The 14,660-nt window shown below is 40.7% G+C and overlaps 1 protein-coding gene across 2 annotated transcripts; it reads left to right on the top strand.

The window, feature by feature from the left end:
• The first annotated feature begins 2,116 nt into the window (after positions 1–2,116).
• u2af2b (U2 small nuclear RNA auxiliary factor 2b) lies at positions 2,117–14,485 on the top strand. Of its 2 annotated transcripts, XM_077008048.1 has the most exons (12): positions 2,118–2,599; positions 3,541–3,561; positions 3,916–4,048; positions 4,347–4,450; positions 4,837–4,988; positions 6,327–6,443; positions 10,725–10,863; positions 12,217–12,296; positions 12,561–12,683; positions 12,800–12,886; positions 13,147–13,398; positions 13,675–14,485. In XM_077008048.1, exons 1-12 carry the CDS (start codon positions 2,551–2,553, stop codon positions 13,807–13,809), a joined length of 1,392 nt encoding a protein of 463 aa, XP_076864163.1. In that variant the 5' UTR covers positions 2,118–2,550; the 3' UTR covers positions 13,810–14,485. The 2 variants fall into 2 exon arrangements, with proteins under 2 accessions (XP_076864164.1, XP_076864163.1); XM_077008049.1 differs by lacking the exon at positions 3,541–3,561 and having other exon boundaries at positions 2,117–2,599.
• The last annotated feature ends 175 nt before the right edge of the window (positions 14,486–14,660 follow it).

Genomic DNA, 14,660 nt, shown 5'->3' with positions numbered 1-14,660 from the left:
AATAAGTGGGAGGAGATTTCACATAACTGAGAGGACCTGCCATGCAGAAAGAGGTTCACTTAATTGCTGCCAAAGTTGTTTCTGCAAAGTATTGAATAAAGTGTCAGAATACTTTTGTGATTAAGTGGTTTCAGTTTTTGATGTATAATACATTTTCAAAACTGATCAACTGTACATCAGCCAGGAGGGAAGGGGTGTACAAAGTGTTTCATGTCCAAAATGAAAGATCCATCAGTGGCCCCAAAAGGTGAGTTGATGGAGTCTCAGGAAGAGGGCGATGTGTTCACCACGCTGAGAAGGTACCCTGGTTGAGAAATCACCTCCCTCCATGGAAAGTATCACCGACAGATAGCAAAGGTGGCCAATATATGACAATCTGAAGGAGTACATGTACTGTAACACTGAAAAATATATTTAAATTACTCTAAAGCTTAACCCAAGCACTAAAGCTTAACCCAAGCAAGACGGAGATGCTGTACATCCCTGCAAGAGCCAGTCCTCATCGTGATCTTTCTATCTCATTCGAGAACACCGTGATCACTCCATCCATGGAAGCGCGTAGCCTTGGTGTAGTTGTCGACAATCAGCTCTCCTTCACGGCCCACGTTGCTAACACAACACGATCATGCAGATTCGCCCTTCACAACATTCGGAGGATTCGGCCATTTCTCTCTAGGGAGGCCACTCAGGTCCTTGTCCAGTCCCTTGTTATCTCAAGACTGGACTACTGCAACTCCCTACTGGCTGGTCTTCCTATGCATGCCATCAAACCCCTGCAACTGATCCAGAACGCTGCAGCTCGGTTGGTCTTCAACCTTCCCAAGTTCAGCCATGTCACTCCCTTGCTGTCCTCCCTCCACTGGCTTCCGGTAGCTGCCCGCATCAAATATAAAACCCTGGTGCTGGCCTACAAAGCAAAGAATGGTCCAGCTCCTCCTTACTTGATGGCCATGGTAAAACCCAGATGCATACCTAGAGCCCTCCGCGCCTCAAGTATGTCTCGTCTTGACCCTCCATCATCCAGGACACATGGGAGACAAGCATCCAGACTTTTCTCTGTCCTGGCTCCAAGGTGGTGGAATGAACTTCCCTTGTGTGTCCGAACATCGGAGTCACTTGCTGTCTTCAGACGCCGACTGAAGACCCACCTCTTTCAAGTGCACTTTGCATAATTATGCTTTGTCTATTGTACTTTATCGTCTCTTAATTCAGGTATTGTGCATAATTGGGTTATAGGAATTGTTTACTGTCTTTTTCCTCAGGGGATGTGTATATTCAGGTATAATTGTTGGGTATCATTTGACTTTCGTCTAGTGGTTTTTCCAGCTTAGAGTACCTTGTGTTCAGGACTATCTATTCTACCTTGGAGATTCCAAGCAACTACGTAGCACTTTTGTAAGTCGCTCTGGATAAGAGCGTCTGCTAAATGCCATAAATGTAAATGTAAATGTAAATGTACTCTGGGTAAAAGGATCTGCCAAAAGCTGAAGATTCAACCAATTTACATTGGTTGTTACTATAAATTATTGTATATAAATAAATTCTAAAATATACAAACACCATACCATATATATATATATATATATATATATATATATATATATATATATATATATATATATATATATATATATATATATATATATATTACCTCTGTACATCAGGACTGAGAATCACGCGGAGCATTGCACTAATTTGCACATTACCACTGTATCACTTTTTTCTGTAACTTTTGCACTATATACATATTTTGTAATTCTGTTAATTGTAGAGTATGTTAATTTTATTTTAGTAAGTTTATCTTTATTGAGTATAATTTTATTCTATTCTATTTTTTCTATTTGATCTAGTTTTATTTTATATTCGTTGTCATAGAATTATCTGTCTGTATGTTAGCACCAGCAGCGCAGCAATTTCCTAATGCTGTGAACCTGTTCTCACATATGGCAATAAAAACCTTCTGATTGTGATCAGCGCGTATGTAACCATTGATCTATATTACGGATCAATGTATGTAACCATTGATCTACGGATCAATGTATGTAACGCTGCTCCGCGCCGTAAGGTGGCAGACGGCAGTGCGTCGTTGTTTCCGCACGCAAGTGTTTGTGTAGAAGTAGAAAACACTTCCGCCAGCGCGAGGAAGAGGCTAGCTAGCTAACAGACCAACGTCGTTGAGTCCGTGTCCGTGTCGGTGTTTGTAGAGGAGTTACTGCCTCAGACGGGGAACCGTCTTTATATCGTACATTTAAACAAGACGTAATTATAATAACGACCTGAGGGATTCAGCCGCGTCTGCGCCGGGTCCGTGTGTGTAGCAGCGTTCTCGCGAGAGCTAACAGCTAGCTGCCCGGCTAGCAGCACGACGCGCTCGGCCGCCTCAAGTGAATTTATCGCTTTATCGGAGATTCGTGAAGTGATTTTATCGCTTTATCGCGTTTTATCGAACATAAACACGTTTGTGAGTTTGACCGTTTCGAGTGTGTCGTGTTTGAGAGTGGAGGAGTGTTAATTAGTGAAGACCGCGCGGCCGGAGCTCCGTCCATCACCATGTCCGATTTTGACGAGTTTGAGCGGCAGCTGAGTGAGAACAAACAAGGTGTGTGTGTCCCGCAGCGTGTCACATCAGCCCGGGGTGGACGCGGCCGCCCGGCGGGGCACTTAGGGGCTCCTACCGCCTTAACTCATACAACATTTGGTCAAGAATTGTTCACGAGAAATTCAAGCAAACTGTATTTGACTTCAATCGGCACGGCTGTTATTGAAGTACTCTGACTATAAACGTGGTTAAGAACGAATGTATGTTCATATTCTGTTGAAACTTGTCATTAATAAACCACGAATCACAAATCTATCAATATGTAAGTCGGGATGTATCTGTATGTATTAACTACAACGGTACAAGAACTGATTTTACACTCGTCTTTACGGTCACTGTCGAAATGTTGTATTTTGCATGGTGGGATCAAATGGGCTGTTTGATCCTAGTTTAATGTGCAGATACATCCTGCCCCATCCTAATAGAGAACATGGGAGGAGGGGTCGTCATGTGTAAACCACGATATTAATGCTTTACAGGACGTTATCTTCTAGTGAATAACGGGTGACTTTAAGCAGGTCTACATCTGCATTAGAATCTGAATATTAGGTCTGTTTACATCGTCAAAGAAGGCGTTCCTTGTAATCATGGCGCTGTAGAAGTTTTAAAGTTGTTTTTCAAAGAGATTAATATTTGTCCTGGTGAAGCATTAATAGGATCCCTTAATTCAGGACGGGGCTTAATCTATGTAAATGTTTCCTCAGAGTTTAAAATCTCTTTCTAAATGCAAAATGATCAGGAACCCTTTGTTCTGGTTTCTGAAATCAAGCCACATGTTCTGATTTGGCCGTATAGTTTGTATCTGTATTTCATCCGTAATCTGTATCTGCTCATGAACTGCTCTATGACCTCACATGTGAGCCTGCTGGTGTGTGTGGTAGAATAAGAGGAAATTATTTCATATCTTGATTTTTAACCACTCTCGTTCTCTTTCAACACAGGTGACAGTGTTAACGGCCATGGTGGGTATCCATGTGGAATGCTCCCTCCTGCTTTTTGTTCGGAACAAATACATAACCTTCCTCTTCTGTTTTCCCTCTGATATTATTTACTTGTCTCCAGAAAAAAACCCAAATTTCATTAGCTCTTAGATTTACAGACATGGGCTTTAACCTGTTATTTTTTATTTTTTTCATATTTTAGGGCTCGGGTGGGTCTTTCTTCTTTTACTGTTGCTACTGCTGTTTTTCTCTTCAGCAGCGCTGCACTTCCTTTCGCCTTCCGTCTTTTGGGGCCTGCGTCCATGTCCCACGCATGTCTCTGCTCTGCGGCCCGTCCCGCGCTGCTGTCTTAGTCCTGTCTCCTCCCCCTTCTAGAGCGGGACAAAGAGAACCGTCACAGGCGGCGGAGCGGCTCCCGCAGCCGTAGCCGTGAGAGGAAGAGGAGGAGCCGTGAGAGGAGGAGCCGTGAGAGGAGAAGCAGCAGCAAGGAGCGCAGACACCGGCGCAGGTGAGAGCCCACACACCGAAGTGCTGTGGCCCTGATCCGCAGCGCTGTGGCCCTGATCCGCACCGCAGTGGCCCTGTTCAGATTCAACTAGAATTCACATCACTGTTTTGTTAACTCTGTGAGCTACAGGTGTACTAATAGGGAGAAAAATTGTTATAAAATGTTTAGTGCTATTCAGTTTTTATTATAAGGCTCATGAAACAATTATTAGTAGTTAGCTCATTTTTTGTTGATCACAGCTAAGCTTTGATTCTTGTTTCTCTCCCCTTGTGTATGTGTCTGAATCTCTTTGCCTCAGTCGTTCCCCACACAGGGAGAAGAAGAAGAAAGTGAAGAAGTACTGGGACGTTCCCCCTCCAGGGTTCGAGCACATCACACCCATGCAGTATAAGGCCATGCAGGGTGAGTAACATTACAAATGATCTAATACGCCTCAGAGTAAAACATCCAAAAAGAGTGACCTTTAAATACTCGAAACTTCAGTCATTCTTGATACACTTTTTCATTTCTCTTTTCTGCATCTCTTGTTCTATTCCCTTTTCTGTAGTGAATCATCTCTTCTGAATTTTTCTGAAGTCGTATTATTGCATTCTCCTTGGATTATGTTCTTGGGTCTATTTTTGCCCCACTGTTTGCTCTGTTTTGCCTTTTTGTTTTCCTTTACCTTTTCTTGCTCAGTAACTGATACTTTTAAACTAATGACAAAAAGATTACTTATTGTTAGATCAAAAGTCAGCATCTTGTTGTCTTTTTCATATCAGCATTTTTGTCCTCTCTTGGTATCTCAGCGGCTGGCCAGATTCCTGCTACAGCCCTGTTGCCTACGATGACTCCAGATGGGCTGGCCGTTACACCCACACCTGTGCCTGTGGTGGGCAGTCAAATGACCCGCCAGGCAAGAAGACTCTATGTGGGTAATATCCCATTCGGCATCACCGAGGTATGTATGTCCAGTAAATGGAAGTGTCTCTCCATAATTCAGCAGTAGTTTGTTTTATTCTTTTACTGCTGGACTTGCTTTGTTGGGTCCTGGTATTTACTCTCAGACCACTAGACTGGTCTTCCTGCCCATGTATGTAGATATTTATCAGAACTGGTTGGCACAATCAGCTAATTAGTTGCAGGAGTGCCTAAAATCATACAGACACGGGTCAGTAGCTTCAGGTAATGTCAAACATCAGAAAAGTGAAGTCATTGTATGCTCCATGGACCACTTCTGGCCCTCTGATAAACTCTGACTGGCCCACATGAGATTGTTGATAAGTTAAGAAGTCAAAAGTAAATGTGCGACTCTGACACCTATTACACTGTGGTAAGTGCATGACATAAGACTTCACTGTTTTTATTTTGCATCTGTCAAGTTTGCTATACACCTTCATTCAAATGTGTTGGCGAATGTATTGGACAACTTTCAAGAAATTAGCTCTTAGCTCTGTGTCGGCTAACAGTAAAAAAGAATGATTGAAACAGAATGCAGTTTTTAACAAGGAATGGACTTCCAAATAATCATTTACAGAAGTAAAATGTATAGATGTTTGCCTAGTTTGTTGAGAATAGTTTTGTTTAAAGATTTACAAGAGTAAACACGAAGAGATACATAAGAACTTGACTGAAAAGGGAAGGATTTCTAGTGTGGACCTCTTCAGGTGAACTGCAATGAGCATAATGTTAAGAGATTAAAGGAAGACTACGGTTACTCAGTCTGTAGAATGATGGTAAGTAGAAAAGTATCTTGGAGTGCACAGCACTCTTGAACTATGAGGCAGATGGTTTACAACAGCAGATGACCACATCCAGTTTCAATCCTGTCAGTCTAGAAGAGGAATATGAAGCTACTGGGGGCTCAGGCTGACTGAAAGTGGACAGTTGAAGATTTGGGGGGGGGGGGGGGGGGGTTTCTGCTGCAACGAGCAGATGGGAGGGTCAGAATTTGGGTGTAAGCTCATAACATAGATGTGCAGCTACCATGGCCACAGCAATGTCATAATGTCAACATGGATCACAATCTTAAGGGAATGTTTATAAAGAAGAATGTAGATATTACCTACCTAGTAGTTATTAGTATGGGGATCCTCTTATATATGTTGGTATTGGAGGTAGTGGTATTACAGTTGGGCCTTTCACAGTACTGCCACCTGTTTTGTAGTGTATTCTACATGTTTACCTCCTTTAGAACATTTTTTGTGCCAGACTGACACCTGCTAGATTTCCTTTAGAAACATCCATGGAATGACTCACATTATTGCTTGTCCTTTTCCACTGTGGTTTCCATATTTAGGAATCCATGATGGACTTTTTCAATGCTCAGATGAGACTTGGAGGTTTGACTCAGGCTCCAGGGAACCCAGTACTCGCTGTCCAGATTAACCAGGACAAGAACTTTGCCTTCCTTGAGGTGCGTTGGTACTTTTGGAAATATTTCTGTCTGTCTGAATTAATTTTTTGGCATTCTTAAATTCTGATTAATTGATTGTTCTCTACAACTGTTTAAAGCTGAATGTAATATACAGCGCCCTCCATAATTATTGGCACCCATAGTTAAAAGGTGTTAAAAACCTTTAAATTATTGTTTTATTGCAGAGGCATAATCTCACTCTAAAAAAACTTGAAACTTTCCCACTGCCGTTTTCACCCTTTGGTAAAAATGAGCGGACCAAAGAAAAGTAGACACTGTAGACACGAGTGTTTAAAAGTGTGTGGAGTGGACAACAAAATATTTTTTAACTGAGGTCCAATCAACGTCTGTATGTCTGACATGCAGTGATGGCATAGTTACCTTGAAAAAGTAATCCGATTACTGATTACTCCTTTTAAAAGTAACTTGGTTACGTTACTGATTACTTGATTTTAAAAGTAACTACGTTAGATTACAAGTTACTTTAGTTGTTACATTCAGCAGCAAAATGAATTTTTCCAATACTCACTTTATTGGAAGTGCATTTTTAACAGTAACAATGTATTGAAGTTCGGTAGCCGAGGCAGAAACTGCTTAATCCAAAAATCCCGAGGAGGGAAACTTTATTGATAACGCAACCCTGATGCGCGCAGGCGTTGCCGACCCCCCCGTGTCACTTAAAGGGCTAAGACTCCTTGAGTGGCCAAGTGTCCGTTAGGGAATTCGCCGTGAGGAGTAGTAGTCGCTACAGTATCTCCTGACATTATGTTTGTGTAGCTACGCGGTATTATTTGTAAATTTATTTGTAAATGTAATACAAGCGAACTGTTCAGTCAGACAGCTATTTGTTGTGAAACGAAATACCATTACAATTTCAAGCATTTTAAAATAGGCTACGTTAGTCAAAATTCCAGCAATTTTCAAACCTGGAACACAAACCAACATTAAAATTCGTCAGGTAATTTTAATGTTTATTTTAACTTTAACGTTCCCTGCTTTTGAGGGGTGTTTCTTTATACTACCACATATCGTTAAGGGAGGACACTGCAAAAAATGACGTGTAAAACATGCTCGCGCTCTCACAGGGTCGCGTGCAGAGTCGAGCGCTACAGTCGGACGCAAAAGTAACTGAGCCAAGAAGAAAGCAAAAATATATATTTTTACTAGGGAAAATAAAAATAGTAACGCACAGTTACGTGGATAAGTAACTTTAATCTGATTACTAGACTGGAAATAGTAGTGCGTTATATTACTCGTTACCGAAAAAAGTGGTAAGATTAGAGTAACGCGTTACACTGCTGATATGCCAAGAAACAGTTGCAGTTTTCAAAGAATAACATCAGCTGTGACTTTGCTGCGAAGCATTAAAACTACACTAGACTGCAGTCAACAGAAGGACGAGCGGCTACTGTTTAGATGTTGGCAGTTTCTCTACTGTGTTATGGAAAGTTTGAAGGAGTGACTTTTAATTAAGCGCAATGTGCGCATTTATGCACAGCAGGGATACAGTAGCTTCATTAACTACTAAATTTAAATTGAGAGCCGCACATCGCTCTCAATTTAAACAGCCCTTTCTAGTTTCTAGTTACAAATATAAGTAAGATACAACAGTGTATATGCAGAAATACTGAAATTTAATTCAATACCCATTCAATTTAAGACTTTAAAGACCTTCCAAAAAATACTTAATCGGCACTTTACGTTGTAATCAGCAACAGATCATTAAATTATTGTAATTTGCAATTAAATCTTTAAAACACAACCATACTACAACAGAACATCTGTTTGCACCACTGCATGCAGTGCTTTGCATTGCACTTGGTGATATATGGCTTGGACGCATCTGCTTGGCCATGGAAACCCATTCCATGAAGCTCTCTGTGTACTGTTCTAGAGCTAATCTGAAGGCCACATGAAGTTTAGATGTCTGTAGTGATTGAACCTGCGACGACTTCGCACTATGTGCTTCAGCACCTCTGACCCCGCTCCGTCAGTTTAAGTGTCCTACCACTTCATGGCTGAGTTGCTGTCATTCCCAAACACTTCCATTTATTATACAGCTGACAGTTGACTGTGGAATATTTAGAGCGATGAAACTTCACGACTGGATTTGTTGCACAGGTGGCATCCTATCACAGTTCCACACAGGATTTCGCTAAGCTCCTGAGAGCAACTAATTATTTCACAAATGTTTGTTAAAACAGTCTGCATGCCTAGGTGCTTAATTTTATACACCTGTGGCCATGGAAGTGATTGGAACACCTGATTCTGATCATTTGAATGGGTGAGTGAATACTTTTAGCAATATAGTTTAGAGCTTTTTGGCAACACTAAGTGGGTCTGGGCGTAACACCCAGGATGAATATGCAGAAAAACACCCCATGCCCTGCCTGTTTCTCCTCCAAAGGACCTGGGAACGTTGTATGGATACATGGGATCATGAACTCTGAAATATCAGGACATTTTGAATCAGAATCTGGTGGCCTCTGCCCGAAAGCTGAAGATAAGTCGTCACTGGCAGCAAGATAATGACCCTAAACGTAGCCAAATCTACCGTATTTTCTGGACTATAGAGCGCACCTCAATATAAGCCGCACCTACAAAGTTTTTTTTATGGAAATTTTTGTATAAGCCACACCGGGCTAAAAGCCGCATATATCTCCTGAACTGAATACATTTAACCGAACTGATCAGTTTCCGAACGGTGCCTGTAGCATTTCACATGCGACAGATTTGGCTTTCAGACGGTGTTGTGCCGAATTCTGACTCCCTTCATTTATCCACGCATAAAGACACTACAGATTATATTGTCAATTTACGTTTCTATGCATAAATAAGAGCCAGACTTTAATTATCCATCACAGCAAACGGCACGGCATTATTCATGTCCAAAGTTACACTGGCTCAAGGGTTTTAATTATTTAAAATAAAATTAGGGGTGGGCATAGATTAATTTTTTAAATCTAGATTAATCTCACTGAAATCCTGAAATTAATCTAGATTAATCTATATTAAAATGGCTCATATGCGTGCTACCCAAGTAATGACTAAAAGTCAGTTTTTGAGATGGGGTTTCTTAATACAGAGGGTGCATTAGACCAGGGGCTCATCTCCTGTTTCAGGGGCTTTCTGATCTGCTCCCTGACGGGTGATGAAAAATCTACAGAAAAGCCACACCTCATTACAAGCCGCATGGTTCAAAGCATGGTGGAAAAATGTAGCGGCTTATAGTCCGGAAGATACGGTACTCAAAATGTTTCGCAAGGCACAAAATCAAGCTCTTATGGCCATCTCAGTCCCCAGACCTCAACCTAATAGAAAACCTGTGGAGGAGAAGACCCAGGACTCTGGATGATTGAGAGGTTGTGCAAAGAGTCAAGTAATGTCAAATTTATTTATATAGCACTTTTTACACATGTTGTCACAAAGCAGCTTTACAATCGTATGTGTCCAGATCCCTAATGAGCAAGTCAGAGGTGACAGTGGCGAGGAAAAACTCCCTATGGTGGTGGGGATTAGGAAGAAACCTTGAGAGGACCAAGACTCAAAAGGGAACCCATCCTCCATTGGGAGGCCCGTTGGCAGAAGTCCGTATTTGTAGTTCTATAGTTATAGTTCTAATTCCAGGCCAAGAAGTCACAGTCACTTCAGTGCAGATGGTGAGCCTCAGGTAGGAGCTAGCATCAGCACGTCCTCTTGCGGTTATGGCACATCCAACCCCGGCATCAGCACATCCACTGGCAAGCCAGACCATCTCCTAGGTGCATGTATGGAATCGTCTTTGGTAGAAGCATGCAAAAATATATATAAAGATATAAAAGATGAATGATCAAAGATCCCTCTTTCTGTATTCTCCCATCTTGTCAAGAGTTATAGGAGAAGATTAAGTGCGGTCTTGTTGGCAAAAGGAGGTTGTACAAAGTACTAACACCAGGGGTGCCAATAATTGTGGCACACATGACTTCATTCAAAAGATTAATGTGTGATTTTCCCCTCCCCCTAATAAAGGCAAATAAAAGCTTAGATTTTTCTCTTTTTTTGCATTGCTGTCCTATATTATTTATTTATTTATTTAAAGAATTCATTAGAAGCCCAAAGAACATTTGTTAACCAGGGGTGCCAATAATTATGGAGGGCGATGTACATGCTTCACATGGGAATCTGGGATGAATCTTCAGTACAGCTTCTCTTGTCATGAGGAATTCTGTAATGATTACTCTGCTAACATGTTAAAGTGAAAAAGCTGATATTTATGTCACTACCCTTCCCCCCCCCCTTCAGTTTCGCTCCGTGGATGAGACTACACAGGCCATGGCGTTTGATGGCATCATACTCCAAGGTCAGAGTCTCAAGATCCGCCGGCCACACGACTACCAGCCATTGCCGGGCATGAGCGAGAACCCGAGTGTGTATGTGCCAGGTAAGTCAACTCCGGAATACATCACGCTTGGTTGAATGCCCTGCTCTCTTTGGTTGACTTGATTGGACTTGTTCTGAGACCAGATCCTCTCAATCTCAATATTGATTACTAGAGGTGTATTGAACTAAGGATTTTCATAGTCGAATCTGATTCGTCAGATTTTCCCTTTAGTCGACTAGTTCAGTTTCAAAGTGTTTATTGTCATGTGCACAGAGGACGTTGGTTTCCTTGATGCAATGAAAATCTTACTTTGCTCCTTGCTAAGAATGCCACAGGAAATATACACTAAATAAAATAATATAATAATAAACATAAGTTACTACAGTAGAGGATCTTAAATTTACACCAGAGAATAAATTACACTAAGAAAAATGTACAATGTATAAATTACAGTGAACTGTTTTGTTTTTTTTTTTTCGCCTTACACGTTTTATATGTTTGGTTATTGTCATGCAAAATGAAAGACGTTGATGACATAGCTTGTACTTTACTTTGTTTGATTCATCTTTATCTTTTTCAAAATCCTTTTGAAGTTTTTTAGTAGCCATTATAATCTAGACAGATGCTGCATATTCTGTAGCGTGTTCAGCTCTGCTCATTTGGATTGTGCAACTGCAGGGTGTGATTTATTAATGTGTAGTAAGGAAGAAGCCTATTGTTAATGCGCAAACATCATTTTAAAATATTTATTAACAGAAATTAGGACGATTTCATTTGACAAAAGGCTATATATAACGAAAACAAAGACATTTCATGTAACAACTAATGCTTAGCAGCATCCTTGGGCACCGCCATGCAGTTAGAATGGTACATTCGACTATGACGTTCATACTCCACTAGGGGGTATAGTCGACTATAGTCGAATCAGAGACTATTGCAGGTCACCCCTATTGATTGCAATAATATGCAAAAGACTTATGCCACCCCAAGAAAATTGTATTGAAAAAAGTGGTCACATGGTAAATTATTCTGTGTGCGCGTCAATGTCTGAAGTGATCTCTGTTCCATTTGTGTTCCCCACCAGGGGATAATTTATATATATTGTAATCTGTAATTAATAGTAACATTTTCATATATTAGTATTTAGTGATGTTGCATACTGATAATGTGAAAAACTGTGTATGTAATTAAATGGTTAATATCGCAGGTGGCCTAAGACATTTGCACAATACTAATGTACACTGTACAAGAAATTCTGTCTGTTTAAAATGATTTTGTTTTACCTAAGAGTTAGAATAACGTCTATATCTCTCTTTGAAACTATGATGGCATTAATGTGATGAATTGTATGTATTGAAGACATTTAATCTTGCACTATGCACTGTTGAAACATTCTGACCTTCTGGTTGTCAGGAGTGGTGTCCACTGTGGTTCCTGACTCTGCTCACAAACTCTTTATTGGAGGCCTGCCCAACTATCTGAATGATGACCAGGTTTGTTCATGCTCTGAGCATAGTCTTCATTCAGAAAAGTGACCTTGTTAAAGCAAAGACGTGCAGATAATATGGTTAACGGAGAAACTGTATTCAGTCAGGAATGTGAAAGGTAGAAATGTCTGTTGGTCTTACCAATTGATGTCTATTGCTTACTAACATCACTGCAACAAATTTAGTTTTTCTTTCTTTAAACAGTCTTTAATGGATATTTAAAGCACAACAAATGATCTTCTATACCTGTTGATCGCTATTGTGTTTTAGGTGAAAGAGCTGTTGACATCCTTTGGACCACTAAAAGCATTTAATCTTGTGAAGGACAGTGCCACAGGTCTCTCCAAAGGCTATGCCTTCTGTGAATACGTTGATGTTAACCTTAATGATCAGGTGTGTGGATGCTTCATGTCTTTAGGAAAATTCAAACATGAATGCTTTAACATAACATAGCAATGGCGTTATTAGCACACATTAATGTTTTTGTGTGTGTGCATTGTCAACACCAGGCGATTGCAGGACTGAATGGGATGCAGTTGGGGGATAAGAAGCTCTTGGTCCAGAGAGCAAGTGTAGGAGCCAAGAACGCTACTATGGTAAGAAGATTCTGTCTACGAATTTGGCCTTAAGAAAAAAAAAACAAATTACTTTGACAGTATTTGGTCAGGAAATCATCTCACCTTTCTCTCTATACTCGTGCCAAACTTTTTTCGTTCCTGTTCCTGCTGTGGCGTTTTTTATGATGGCCCTCTCTCTGTCTTGCTACGTTTGTTGTTGTTTTGAAATGATTGAGTGGATGCAGCCAGACTAGGCTGACTTCACTTCACCCTATTGGCCTCTCTGCCTCTCCCAACAGATGAGTATCAATGAGACTCCAGTGACACTGCAGGTGCCTGGCCTGATGAACAGCTCTGTGAACCAGATGGGTGGGATCCCCACTGAGGTGCTGTGTCTCATGAACATGGTGGCTCCAGAGGAGCTGCTGGACGATGATGAGTATGAGGAGATAGTGGAGGATGTCAGGGATGAGTGCTCCAAATACGGCCAGGTCAAGAGCATCGAGATTCCCCGTCCTGTCGATGGTCTGGAGATCCCTGGAACGGGCAAAGTAAGAAAATAATTACACACAACTTCATATTAGTCTTATCATATGAACAACTCTAGTAAAACAAGGATACTTTTGTGCACACAGGTTAGCATAGTTCCAGTCCTGTTAAATCCTCCAATATCCAAGGCTTTTGAAAGTGTTCAGTAGATTAGAATTTGAATTTTACTTGTATTAGTATGCTTAAAGTAGTACCTTGACCATGGATGTGACATTCTTGCACACGATTATACTGTCTGTCTCTAATCGTAGAACACTCTCTCTTTCTACTCTCGCCAGATCTTTGTGGAGTTCACATCAGTGTTTGACTCTCAGAAAGCCATGCAGGGCTTGACCGGGAGGAAGTTTGCCAATAGAGTGGTGGTGACCAAATACTGCGACCCTGATGCATACCACCGCCGAGACTTTGCCTAGACAGGAATAATCAGTAGCGAGAGGCAGAAGAGGTGGAGTGAGCGAAGCAGAGTGTCGACAGAATGAATAGACAAAGTAGATGACAAAAGAGGAAACCTTTTTTTTTTCTTTCATTTTTTTAGTGTAAGTAAGAAGTGGATTTTTTAAGGGGTGTTAAGATCAGTACATTGCAAACAGCTGTGGCAGTTTGAGTTTGTATTTTAAAAAAAGCAGGGATGAGATTCAGTTAATTATTTTCTTATTTGTTTTTCTTTATTTCTTCCTTAACTATACGTCAAACTATATTGTTAGGTGATTGGAAATAGTGATGTGGCTCCCTAAAACAGAAAATGGAGACAAATGGCGCAAAAAAAAAAAAAAAAACTTTCACTCACGAAATGAGATCGAACACCAAAGAGAGAAAAATCTTCTTTGATCCATCCCTCTTTAATCGCTAATTTTCTTTGTTGGGGAGCTAACCTCATTGTTTCTGCTACTCTCTCACTTTCAGCTGTTTCTGTCTCCAGATTTGGGTTTGTTTGAACCGTGGGTTAGATTCTACCCAGCTTGGCTTGTCTTTTCCAGTACACACTGTCTCTTACAACAGCAATGTTATGTCAAGTCTTGTGTGGCACCTTTGTCTCTGTGTGAATTTGAGTATAATAGCCCTCTTTTGATAATAAAGCTGTTGAAAGTATGTTCATTTCAGTTTGTCATTTTCAGTTCTGTTTGTGTCTGATGGCAGGTCTAAAGTAGTTTGCATGTCAACAAAATGATTCAGGTGGCACTTAAAATGTCTGTAGTGAGTTATTTACTGAAGTGTTTTCTTATAAACCTCTGTCTACTACAGCAGTGTGCCGTAAAGCATATAA

Source organism: Brachyhypopomus gauderio, chromosome 6 (genome assembly GCF_052324685.1).
Source record: "Brachyhypopomus gauderio isolate BG-103 chromosome 6, BGAUD_0.2, whole genome shotgun sequence".
NCBI lineage: Eukaryota > Metazoa > Chordata > Actinopteri > Gymnotiformes > Hypopomidae > Brachyhypopomus > Brachyhypopomus gauderio.
Note: the sequence above shows the minus strand (reverse complement) of the source record. Positions and strands in the feature narration are given on the sequence as shown.

What these genes read in the sequence shown, in the direction of transcription:
- u2af2b (XM_077008048.1), top strand. Translation starts at nt 2,551, where the DNA reads ATGTCCGATTTTGACGAGTTTGAGCGGCAGCTGAGTGAGAACAAACAA. An exon ending in GAGCGCAGACACCGGCGCAG is followed by an intron (nt 4,049 to 4,346) that starts GTGAGAGCCCAC and finishes TCTTTGCCTCAG; the next exon opens with TCGTTCCCCACACAGGGAGA. An exon ending in GCAGTATAAGGCCATGCAGG is followed by an intron (nt 4,451 to 4,836) that starts GTGAGTAACATT and finishes TTGGTATCTCAG; the next exon opens with CGGCTGGCCAGATTCCTGCT.